Source organism: Drosophila persimilis, unplaced genomic scaffold, assembly GCF_003286085.1.
Source record: "Drosophila persimilis strain 14011-0111.01,24,50 unplaced genomic scaffold, DperRS2 tig00000124-arrow-pilon, whole genome shotgun sequence".
Taxonomy (NCBI): domain Eukaryota; kingdom Metazoa; phylum Arthropoda; class Insecta; order Diptera; family Drosophilidae; genus Drosophila; species Drosophila persimilis.
The window spans coordinates 4,269,341-4,281,970 of NW_020825294.1; the positions used below are offsets into that span (position 1 = coordinate 4,269,341).

General features: G+C 42.5%; 2 protein-coding genes and 1 non-coding gene across 3 annotated transcripts; all 3 read right to left on the reverse strand.

The window, feature by feature from the left end:
* Positions 1–237: 237 nt before the first annotated feature.
* On the reverse strand, positions 238–1,429 carry LOC6593909. The gene is made up of 3 exons (XM_002018749.2): positions 1,044–1,429; positions 599–986; positions 238–543 (listed from the first exon to the last, which is right to left on the reverse strand). Exons 1-3 carry the CDS (start codon positions 1,427–1,429, stop codon positions 403–405), a joined length of 915 nt encoding a protein of 304 aa, XP_002018785.1. The 3' UTR covers positions 238–402.
* A 1,652-nt stretch (positions 1,430–3,081) lies between these two features.
* Trnap-agg lies at positions 3,082–3,153 on the reverse strand. Its single transcript has one exon. It is a non-coding gene; the product is annotated as a tRNA-Pro (tRNA).
* A 2,835-nt stretch (positions 3,154–5,988) lies between these two features.
* On the reverse strand, positions 5,989–9,287 carry LOC6593907 (zinc finger protein Noc). Its single transcript, XM_002018748.2, has 2 exons — positions 8,813–9,287; positions 5,989–8,150 (listed from the first exon to the last, which is right to left on the reverse strand). Exons 1-2 carry the CDS (start codon positions 8,900–8,902, stop codon positions 6,627–6,629), a joined length of 1,614 nt encoding a protein of 537 aa, XP_002018784.1. The 5' UTR covers positions 8,903–9,287; the 3' UTR covers positions 5,989–6,626.
* Positions 9,288–12,630: the final 3,343 nt, after the last annotated feature.

The window sequence follows — 12,630 nt, forward strand, 5'->3', positions numbered from 1 at the left end:
ATTGGACTCACAGCGGGGGCGTAAAATTCACAGAAAAAGAAATACACAAGAGATGGAAAATTATTAAGGAGTTGACAACTGACACAAGGGGGCACGCAAACACACACAACTAAAAGATACAAATGTATCCGCTGGATGTCACATCTGTGTGTGTGTGTAGGTTGTCGGTTCACGCATGATTGACGCACCCCCCGAAACGTAAATTGTAATGACTTTTAGTGTAATTTATAACAAAACTGTTAATTAGCTGCGACGACATCAGTCAGCTGTTTCTGTTTAATTTACGGGCGACAAGCGATCGGTTCACGACACCTATTACGAGGATCGGAGACCAGTCTTAAGGGAAAAACTCTCTAGGTAGGGAATGCAGGGAGGAAAAAGTTCTCTATTTGGGAATTACAATCAATTGTTGGTCTCCAAATCATCACCCAATTGTCCTGGATTGTCCTTGTGATCAGCTTGATTGCAATGCAATTCCCCAAAGATATTCTCATCGATGCCATTCACATAGCTTGGTTTCACATCAAATCCAATCGTGTTGTTCTAAAGTTTAAGATAAAGATACAGATGAAGCTTTGGAAGAAAAGTGAACTCTCACCTTGAATATCACATCGTTTACGCCCTTGAAAGTATCAAAGAAATTGAAAAACCGCTTTCCATTAAAGTTGTTCAGTAGATCGAGCAATGACCTTCTCAGTTCTCGGACTTTTCGGCGTGGAAATCCTCTTTGCTTGTAAACAAAGACTGCATTCTGTAGACCTGCATCATAGTTGCAGAAGGCAAAGGAATTTGTCTCCGCATAGGTTGCAAAAGGACATAGCAAAATATCCTCCGAATCGGCAACGGGCTTGTACTGATCAGAGTTCAAAATTCGTATGGATCTACGTTGGGATATCGACGGGGTATCCGGGCAGACATTGCGGCCACGTAGGGCATTGAATGCCAGGGCGGAATGGAAGGCCCTCTCGTCGTCTGTATCCACATTGCTATGAAAAGTATCAAAAATACTTAAAGAAGCACAAAATAGAAGCCAAAGTGCTTACAGTGAAGCCTCATTGTACTCGATAAGGCTGATGTTCCTTGGCGCCACGGCTATAATGAAGTTCTTTCGCTCTTCGCGGGCAAATATTATCGGACGGAGACCCGCTTCACGTGCTGCCATATAGTCATGCTGATAGAGCACCACATAATGATTATCTTCGTCCTTCACCGTCTCCAGGCATTCCGTACGATTCTCCCGTGAAACACAGTGCAGTGGAGACGACCGATTGGCTTCCCTGGCGGCCTTCACCACAGCCAAACACTTGTCGTAGCTGATCGAATCGAAGGTGCACAGGGTATACTGTGCTGCTCTGCGAGCCCCTGAGGATAGATGTGCCTCAAGCAAGATCCCACCGACCAGACAGAGGGCAATCAGTGGAGATATCATTCTGTTACTAACTGCAATACCAGCGATGCCTTCCGGCTTTATAGAACATTTCGTTAATGTCTATTTAATGGGCAGAGCGACCGAGCGAGGCATTATCAGCTTATACAACCCCAAAGAGCCCCATTCATTCGCTCGCTAATCTCGGGACGGACACCTCATAAATCATCGATCGCTCTCGGGTCCGCAAATAAATCATCAAATCTAAAACGTCAACTTGTCAGTGCCATTCATTGCTATATCAATTCGCCAGGCAAAATCACAGCACACCAGAGACCCGAGAGACCCGAGACCCGGCTGTCCGTCTGTGTTGTATATAGGGGCCCACAAATATAAGCTTCATGCAATCTCAGTTCCCGATTTCTGAATATTATTTATGGACGATTGCCCCGACGACCGTAGCAAAGGAAAAACACCAAACAGTCTAGAAGTCTACGAGGTCTTAGATAGACTACGTGTCGCACCTCATGCAGCAGCGCACCTCTGTCAGGGATTACACATCAACGTCCAAAGAACTTGAAGATCATCTTCCACTAGAGATAGGTCTGTAAGCAATGTTGAAGAAAAGTTCCCCTCATTTTCCATTTCTTTCTATTTTGATCATAAATTTGTGGGCGAAGAGCTTCGCGGCGTTTAATCGTTAACATCTATGGACAATAAAATCGGTTTTTATGACTATATAGCAATAACCATACGACAAGTTGTCAGCGTTAAGGTGCCACATAAATATGAGGCCGCTCTAAACCATAAATAAAGAAAGAATAAGGAACAAATCTAAGAAAATATGAAGTGATATAGAAATACTGGTATAGTATGTGATAGACAGTAGAGGTTACCACTGGAATATTGGATACTCAATAGTTATTTTTAATTATTCAATATTTTCTAGAATTTTAGAAATATATGAACTGAAAGAGGACTTCATTACGACACCTTTCGAATAGAATCTTAATAAAGTTCTCTAAGAAAGTCTCTCTAAGAATTCCTTATAAAAGTACTCTGAATTTTCATGATTATTGTTACTCAAGATCCCTAAAGCTGTCCAAGACTTTTCTGTTGCATTTTTTGCTGTGAAATAGTAAGAAATATGTATTCATATACATTATATTTGATAAGAACTTCGCCTATGACCCAATTTCTGTGAATGATAAGAGCTCAAAGAACAAATCTTTCGAGCTATCATATCCACTCCAAGTATAACACAATCTTGGTCTTGTTAGATCTTTCATTTGTACAACATATTGAGATATTTTCTGTAACCAAACAACTCTTTGAACAACGACTACGAGGTATCTACCATAATATTGGAAAATCTTTCTACAAAAATCACAACCGATGATTAGACTTAATTTTGATGAGGCCATAAAACATCCAAGATTAAAGGGGGACTAGTCCCAAAAGTCTCGTCTAGCTATCATAAAAGTATTTGCAAATAATATAAATTCAGTCATATAACAAAAACTTCCCATACTCGTGCTTATATTTGATATTTACAACATTTCAAAAGTGTGATTATTGCCTGGCATTAAATGATCGTGAGTCAACGAACCGACCATATGACTTGGCTTAAATAATACCCATAAATCGAAGTAATAAACATCTTTTATGGCGCAAAAAAAATCGGTTAAAAAAAGTGCAAAAAATGTACTTTACTTGGGCTCGTCCGGGATTTGAACCCGGGACCTCCCGCACCCTAAGCGGAAATCATACCCCTAGACCAACGAGCCGATTGGCAAGTGGTCGGCCATCGTGAAACTTCAGTGCGGACTCCCCAGAGAGATCTCTCAAGACCCAACGAAATCTTTCGAGTTGTTCGAGAGTTCCCCCTCTCTTTGGCCACCTCTCTCGTGGTCTATTTTGGACAACAACAAAAAAGTTGATTCAGTTTTGGTTTCGGCTGGCTTTTGCTTTTACTTTTTGTTCGTGGCTTCTGAATGGGGGACTGGGGGGACCCGACGACGTGCCAGTGTTGACATCGAAAACAAATTGTTTAACATGGAAAAAAAGCACACAGCAAAACAAAGAAATATGATGCCTGTAAATAAATTCAATTTGGAACAACAGCCACATGCAAGAGTTGGACAAAAGCAGATCTTTCAACGGAATCGGTAGAGGAGGGAATCAAAAAATTATTAATAATCATCAAAATGTAGATGTCAACAAGAGGGGCGACAAAAAACAAACCAAAACTTTTGATTTAGCAAGAATTTGTAATGCCCTTAAACAGGTAATAGAAAATATTACAAAGAAAAAGAGTTTATACGGAAAAACCAGTACGAGGCTCACTGGAATAGAGCTGGCAGTAAAGAGAGAGCAAAATAGAGGGAGAAAGAGGGACAGGGAGTGCTTGCCAGGCAGGAAAACGAACTCTTTAATGCTAAGCGACGCTGTGAGAGGGAAGGAAATATAGTGAGCGAGGCAGGGTTGTCAGCTTTCTTCATTTTGTCTGTGAGAGGGAAAGAAATATAGTGAGCGAGGCAGGGTTGTCAGCTTTCTTCATTCTGTCTTCATTATGGTCTTTAATTAAACTCTAGCCATAGTTTGTTCTCCCTGTTAGAGATACTGTATATCTATAACCCACAGTAGATCGAATCCACTAAAAAATGACCCCAACACTCAACACAAATCCCACAAAACGACTTCACATCTCTTCCCTTCGCACTTTGCGGGTGGGGGGCTATCGAGCACTTTATTTGCCATAGAGCGAGCACTGATTGTTGATTGCTGATGGCTGGGCTGATTGCTTTGATAAATCGACCCGCAAACAATATATTCCCATACCCACATGGGGGATATTGGGGCCAAGCGATTTCTGTGTTCACATCGAATCAAAATCAAATCAAGAGACAGAAGAAATAAAAACCAGAAATTGGAAAAAATCAAATTGAAAATTGAAACAATTGAAAATAGCATTGTGTGCGTGTGTGTGTGTGTCGTTGGGGCGAGTGACAGCTGAATGCGATAATTTCAAATCAAATCAATTGAATATTGTCACAATTAATTTATTTATGAGATACACTCGAATATGCTGTTGAATTGTTGCTCATTTTGGTACTGATTTTTGAAGCATATTGTCTCTCTGAAAAATGTTTGTCATTTGTGTGCTTTGTAAGCAATTTTTATTGTAATAAATTTATTGTATTTTCTGTTGTTGTTGCTTTGTTTTGCGTGTGCTGCTCATTGAATGCCAATTGATTCTGACGATGTACTTTGTATGTAGGAATGGGTGGGTTTTTTATTGATTTTTAATTTCCAGCTTGGGTGTTTTATGACTGTCGCCAGAGACGCCAGGTTTTATTAAGGTTTGCCCAATCAATGCTGCCCCCCCGGCCACTGCCACTGCCACTGCAACAACAACAACACTCTGATGGACTCATGAAATTCAAATTCGATTTCGTTTTAGGCCGAATTCGAAATGCTGCATACAAAAGTTTTACATTGGAAATGCAAACGGAAATCAAATCAAATTGTTTGTGACTGGAAAATTTGAATTTGAGATGTGGTTTTGGTTTTGGTTTCGAGGAAAATTCAAGTTTCCTTGAGATGGGAAATAATCTTTATTTTATAAACGATTTTCGGGGAGAACCCAAAGGTTTTCCCTCAATCAAAATTAACATATTTATTCAGGGAGCTGCAATTTTAATGAAAAATCAAATAAATCGCTCCCTCTCTATCTTTTTCTTTGCGAAAAGGGGTCTCCCACTCGTTTTGAGGTTATTTTCCTTTGAAAATTTTCGGTTTACAGATTTGTTTATGGGTTTTCACCTTCACTTATCTAGGCATCTCCCAGATATGCTAGATAATTCCTTGAATTCTACATCATTCCATCTTTTGCCATAGTTTTTGCATTCAGAATTATTATTTCACGGAGACTCTTTTTCCAAGTTGTTCCTTAAGTTCTTCTGCTTTGACACCCTCTGAAATAAGAATCTCCTCTCCATTCCAAACCGATTTCGCATGCCTTCTTAAAGGTTTCGTGGGGAATTAGAGACCCCCGCGATAAGGTTTCGCAGAATGTGCCAGTGTCATCAGCCTTATGTAAATAAACCATGGGGCAAAATCAAGCCGCATTATCAGCATTATTTTTATGGCCCTCGAATGAGTAAGCCAATCCCCAACCCCAAACAATAATCGTGCTCGTATTGCCAACAGATAAGACCATAAAAGAACAATTCTTTAGCCAAGTAAAAGATGTTTTGTGGTTTATATTTTTCAAAAGATTTTGGTTTTTCTTTCATGTATATTTTTCAGTTTTTTCATATGAATGTGTTGGATTTCTTGATCTTGTATCTTGTTCTTTCTTTTTGATATTCTGTTGCTTCTGTGAATCTGATTTTTCTGCATACATCAAGGGTAGTATGTAAATTAGCGAATCTAGTGTTTTGTATATCTATAGAATTTACACACACACACACACAGTACATTACATACAATAATTATATGAAATATTCATGTTTTATTTGTTCTTTTTTTTTAAGCATTTTTCTTGAGTTTTTTTTTTTATCTCTTGGGTTTACTATTTATTTTATACGTAGTTTTACATTTAAGTTGACTTAAAGAACATTAATGTTGTAATGATTGGTAATAATAATAGTTAATAAACTTAAAGATTAAAGCAAAACGTAGATTAAAAACAATGTTTCAACATCTCAGAGAACAAATTTTGGAAGTCGCATTGAATATTGTATTTCTTTTTTTCTGCTTTGCTAAGACTTTAAAAAACTTTGGTTGATTCAAAAGAAAAACACAAAATGTGTATCCGAAAACTGATGATATTCCTACTATGTATATCTCTTATGTGGATGTGGGGGGGATTGGATTGGATTGGATTTGTGTGATTACTGTAGACAATAATTATGAATTAATTATCTTGTGAAGTGGCAAATAAGTTGATCTTTCTGTTTGTTCTGCTACGATTTTTGTTGCTGTTAATTATGATCTTCTTCGTCTTCTACTTCGTTGAATGGAAACTTAAGTTTAATTAGCGCTCGACAAACTACAATTTAGTATCACAGAACAGCGCGCGAATGCCGCAGAGAGATGGTGTCCATCGGCATTCCCGGTCATTTCATCATTTCATCATTTTTTCGTTTGAAATTATTTCAAAAACGTTTCCTCTGGGATCTATGGGATATCCTTTTGCTTTTTTTTTTGTTTTTTGGTATGCATTTAAAAACCTTTTCCTTCTCCTTTGCCCTCTTCACTGATGGGCCGCTCCCATCCGCTGGCCGTACATGGCATACGGGGAGTAGTACGGTCCGAGAGCAGCTGCCGCAGCGGCTGCTGCCGGATTGAAGGCTCCGCCGGCGCCAAAGGGCGATGGGGCACCGCCCATGGAACCTGGCGGCGGCTTGGCGTACGGATGATAGCGGGCTGCCGCCGCTGCCGCGGACATGGGGCTGAGCGGGGGCGTGGGATATCCACCTCGCAGCGCCGATGGGGGGAACAGGGTTCCGAGCAGGGACTGCGCCTGCGACTGGGCCAAAGCGGCGGCCGCGGCAGCCGGATCCGAGAGGTTGCCCGTGTGGGTGCGGAGGTGGGTGAAGAGTTCGTCGGAGGTCTGGAAACGCTTGCCGCAATAGGCATCGCCCACCACCCAACTGCAGACGTAGGGGGCGGAGCGTGCAGCCGCCGCATTGGCAGCCGCTGCGGCCGCCGCCTGCGAGTACGGATGGCCTGGAGGCAGGCCGGCGCTGGCCATGGCCATGCCGTACTTCTGGTGCTCGCACTGGGTGCATCCGGCCGGGCAGGGGGCCCCCATCAGCATCTGTTGGGTGTGCGCGGAGTAGGGGCAGCCGGGACAGTAGGGATCCTTGCACACTGGCACGATGGCCTCGCCACCCGCTGGCGTCTTGATGCGCTGGTAGCTGATGTACGGATTCGGCTGTCCGGCGGGATTGCCGCCTCCGGCGCCCGGATAGCCGCCATTTGCAGCCGCCGCCAGCATGGCGGCGTGATGGTGCGAAAAGCCGCCGGCAAAGGGCGGACGGAAAGCAGGATTCGCGTGCTGCTCCATCCCAGGCGGGCAGCAGAGGGCCGACAGATGGTTGAGGCCATAGGGACCGGCTGCCTTGTAGGCCGCCGCTGCGGCGGCCGCTGCTGCTGCCATGCTGCTCATCTCCTTGGGATGCTGTGCGGTGCCGTTGGAGTTGCTCAGGACCTCCATTCCGGAGCGTACGATGGGGCTGGCGCCGCGCTGTGAGGAGCCCGAGGGCGACACTGTCTTCCGGCTGCCATTATCATGGGGTGTGCTGGGTGCCGCCTCCTGTGTCCGGCTATGTCCATCTGTGGGCGTGGCATTCGACTTGCTGCGCGACGGCACACGCTCCTGGGCGGAGGAGGAGTTCTTGGAGCTGGGACGCATCGGTTCCTCCACGGAGGAGCTGCTCTTGAAGGAGTTCTGGTTCTGGTGGCTCAGCACGTTCGTCTCGTACGGCTTGAAGGCCAGCTTGATCTCTCCGGTGGTTGTCAGACTGGTATTGCTGGTGGCCGTGGCCGTAATGGGCGTTGTGGATTTCGGCGATTTTGCCTGGCTGCCGGGCGACTTGGCCGCCGATATATCGCCGTTGCTCGACGAGGTCGAGGATGTGGAGGACGAGGAGCAGGTGCCCGGCTTCGTCTTGTTCTTGTCCATTGCCAGCAGGGGCTTCACCGCCGATGAATCGGCTCCAATCTGTGAGCATGTCTGGGCGAGCAGAGCCAGGGGACTCTTTTTGGCATCCATCTATAAGGAATGGAAGAAAAGGAAGAAGGTTCGGGTTTAGTATATTTGTTTTTTAACACAGGAATTTCCTTCCCTTTTTTCTTGAATTTGAGCTCTATTTGTTGTTGGTTTATTTCTTTAGATTTCTTTTTAAATTATTTTTCACGTCTTTGTATTTCAGAAATTTTTTCATTAGAGATTGAATTTTTCTCTTTTTATTTTCTATAATTTTGGTATCTATAATTTCTTCATGGAAATTGAATTTTTCCGTATTTTTTGGCTTCAAGTTATTTGATTCCAATTTCATATTCGTTTCATCACAATTTAAATTTGTAGCCGGATTGAAATTTTGATTTTTTGCAGGTTTTTTTACGCCTTTTATACATTTTTCAACATATTTTCCTGAAGTTAAAATGTTCAATATAATTTTTATCCAAATTCATCAATCTTTCATCTCAGCTTTTCAAATAATTTTTTCTTCCTCCAAAAATTATTTATTTTTGTGTTTAGAAATTCATGGGTTTTTTTCCTGAAATTTCTTTTGGTTTTCATTAATTTTTGTCAACAGTTTTTATTCTGTTCCACGATTTCTTTATAGAGCTCATTCAAAAGTTGTTTCTCTGACTTTTTTATAAGTCTTTCAGTCTTTCATTTATTTTGTTGTTTGTTTATAAAATACTAACCGTTGTCGGGAGTGGAGCCAAGTAATCCGGTTGAAGGTATTGGTTATTGCCGATGGTAACGACACCACCGCCTCCTTCCAAGACAACCATTTTTGTTGCTTAGTGTAGTTTTGTTATTGAAGAGTGTAATCCACAAGGAAATGTTGACGGTGGCCACAGAAATTTGTAGCTTTTCGTTTTGGTTTTTGTTTTATTTTTTGTCGTCGATGAAGAGTAATCCACAGAAAATGCGACGGCAAAAATGTGTGTGTGTGTGTGTTTGATAATAATCCAAAAATTTCACTTTTCTTGTTTCGGTTCAGTTCAGGGAAATGGTATGCCTGAAATCCGATTTAGATCACTTTGTGGTGTAAATTTCTTTCACTTATTTCTCTGTTGTTGTTCACTTTTTGACACTTGGGACAGCTGTTCTTGAACAGAATATTTCTATGGGTGTGCAAGGGGGGTTGGTTTTCCGCTTTTTTCCGAGCAACGTCTGAACGATTCGAAGGCTGAACTCGAACTGTATTCTCCGTGTGACGGTGCGAACGTACCTAGCCGCAAAGTGAAGAACGGACACGTTCGTGCACGCTCACTCGCTCGCGCGCTCTCTCTCTCTCTACTCGCTCGCTCGCTCTCCACTCTCGCTCTCCCTCTCTCGCTCTGCTCGCTCAAAACTGGTTTGGCCGCTCTCTTCGTGCGCTAGAGCAGTCCAGCCTGCTGTGTGCGAGCGAGTCGCCACGAGCGTAATTTTCAAATATGGCGTATTTTTTGCCCAATCACAATCGCATGCGCCATGCGATGGATGGCCAACGGAACAGGTTTCTCGCTCTCTCTGTCGCATTTGCACCACGGCAACACTCGTTTCGAGAGCAGCAACAGTTGTGGCGAGCGAGCGAGAGCGGCTCTCTGCTCTCAATCGCGATAGTTGTTGTTGCATTGCGCGCACACATTAATTTTATCTTCACACATATGTCACGCGCTCGCTCTCCCGCTCTCGTTTTTTGTGCGACTTTGATGGGGCTGTCAACAGCAGGAGTTATCGGAGTGGGGGGTGCGTGAAGATGGGGATAAGTGGCAGTGTGAGAGGCAGAAGCAGCAATGTGCTTGTGGGAGAGGAAGTATCAGCAGTGGTAGAGAGGCATTGTCTTCCGTCGCTCTGAGATTTGTTCTCTCCTCTCCTCACACTCTACGTCTTTTTTTCCAGACCATTTCCATCGCCTCGGTTCCGCTCGTTTTAATGTCATATAAAAATTAATTTGTTTGTCGCTCGCTCTCTCACACTCTCCTCTGCTCCTTGCTCTGCGCCTCTCTCCAGGCTTTTGTTTAGCGTTTTTCGATTAACTTCTGCGGTGGGTTTTTACTGTACCACCACTCCACCTCCTCCACTTCCTCACAAAACGTTGGGGCTCCTGGTTTTCCGTTTAAGTGGAAATCGTTGTTTTGTTTGTCGCGTCACAAAGTTTTTCTGAGCCATTTTCCACATTCGTTTTTTCCATGTTTTTCTTGATTTACATGTATAATGTTTGTGCGTTTGTGTGTGTGTATGTGGGGGCGTAACATCCCACAAAATTAGTGGCTAACCGGAGTTTTTAATGGTTTAATGGCTTTCCTTTAGTTGGTTAATTTCACTATATTTTTAATCACACAACCATTGGAAATGCACTTTCCAGTCAACACTTTTCTGAAACTATTTTTATTTCACACAAAATATATTATTTAATTGAAAAGAATTGGATTCTGTCATTAAAACCAATGGAAGAAGCTTGTCACTCGAAGAATCGAGGCTTCGCTCTTTAGCGACCGAGGGGCTCTTTTGCATGACGAACAACCGATAGCTTTGATCCTGTGAGCCCCATGATCCCTTGTAGAGTCTCCCAAAATAGTTAAGAATGCATTTAAAAGACATAACAACAAATCCAAGACATTTTCTCCCCTAATCATCTGGATCTCATGATCTATATTAAATGATCTTTGAAATTCCCTAGAAATCCATACAGAATCTATATAATCTAAGGCTAAACCAAGTCCTAAGATACTTTGTGGCAGAATTTTTTTTGGGACTCTTTTGGAGAGATCTCAATCTCTTAGCAATTTGAAAAATATTACCTAATCGTCAGACAGTTGCAAATCCCCCCGTCAAAGCCTCTGGCAAGCAAATTAAAATCTGTGTAAATATAAGCGTTAAGACAGCGAGAACTGAAAGGCGTCCTGGCTTATGCCAGGATTAAGAGTATTTAGACATTTTTGGGCAATGGGGATTTCTGTTTCTCTCCCGCTTCACGTGTCACAGGTAGAGTTCCCTCCTTCAAAAGGGCCTTCAGTAAATGACGGATTTATTAGGTAAGAGCGTGCTGTCGTACTTTACGATCCGGCTTAAACATAATTTGCGGTTTCTGCGTGAACAAAAAAAAAACCAGCTCAAAGTGTTGCCAAAATACAGGAGTACACGAGTACAGGTACAGTCTTTAGTGTTCGAAGGTTAGAGAATTTTCCCCGCTCGAGTGCAAGCGAGTATTTTCCCTTATTATTTGTTATTTTTTATGGCCACTTTGTCAGCGTCATAAATTTGTTGCTCCTCTCCTGTATGTGAATTATTTACTGGCGAGAATGCGAGCGAGGAGCCTTGGCGGCGGGCAGGGGTCGTCGCATAAATAATACAAAAATATTATAAATTACAAGGAAAGCCACAGCGAATGCCAGGGGGCGGCGGAAGTGTGGAACACCTTGATACCGTGACTAAAGCGATTTTCTTTCCTTCTTAATGCTCATGCCCTGGAGCGGTTCTAAGGCGTTTGATATGTTAATTTTGTTATTTAGTGGCTAATCTTTTCAGGTAGAATTTATAGAAGATTACAGAAAGTTTGAAAGATTTTTTGATATATTTTAAATTAGGGATTTCTTGCACGTTTCAAGGATCTGTTGGGCACATTAAAAATATCGCTTAAATTTCATATTTTCTTATGAAAATCTTAGGATAATTTAGAAGGATTTTCATATCTTTTTCATATCCTTTTCAGGGAACATTTGATCAACTCAGTCCGAAGATGGTATCATAATAGATCTTTTCATTATGATCAATGCTGAAATGTCTATAGATACATATAGTACAGATTATCCAGAACAAGGAAAAAAGATATAATCTATGGTATGTGTATGTATAATTTAATTAAAAAATCAATGAAAAATACCTGCCATTCCCATACCACTTTTTATCGAAGATTTCACCTAAAAAAGTGTTCCTAATTGTATCTTGTAATCTTAAAAAAAAATGTATCTTTCAACGAATATACCCCAGATACTCGTGTATGCCCAGGAAGGCGGCAGGAAGGAAACAACATAAAACAAGAGACAGTAAGAGAAATTTGTAGCCGCGAAAACATTTATATGAGGAATATAAAAAGGAGGAAAAACTGATGCGGCAGCACCAAATGGCGAAGGCATGGGGGGGCATGGGGCATGGGGCATGGCGGGGGTAGCACATAAAATTAACCACATATTTCTTCATTTTTATGGCATTTATTATCACAGAAATGTTTGTGTGATAAAAGCGAAGCGGCGCAAAAGGCGAACGACGATGAACGACGACTCCAACGACGACGATGGCGGCGCAGTCATAAAAATGCAGCCATTTACCTTTTGATTTATGCACCACAACAACAACAGCAGCAGCAGCAGTGGCTGTGGCAGTGGCAGTGGCAGAAGCGGCAGCCGTAGAAGTGGGCTATTGAGGTGGTTGGGCGGTGGCTGGGGGGCGGGGGGGGGACTGCGGCACACGCATGAAACAACGCACTCCACAAATGAGGGAAGGAGAGCGTAAGGAAAAGGAGCGAAAAATA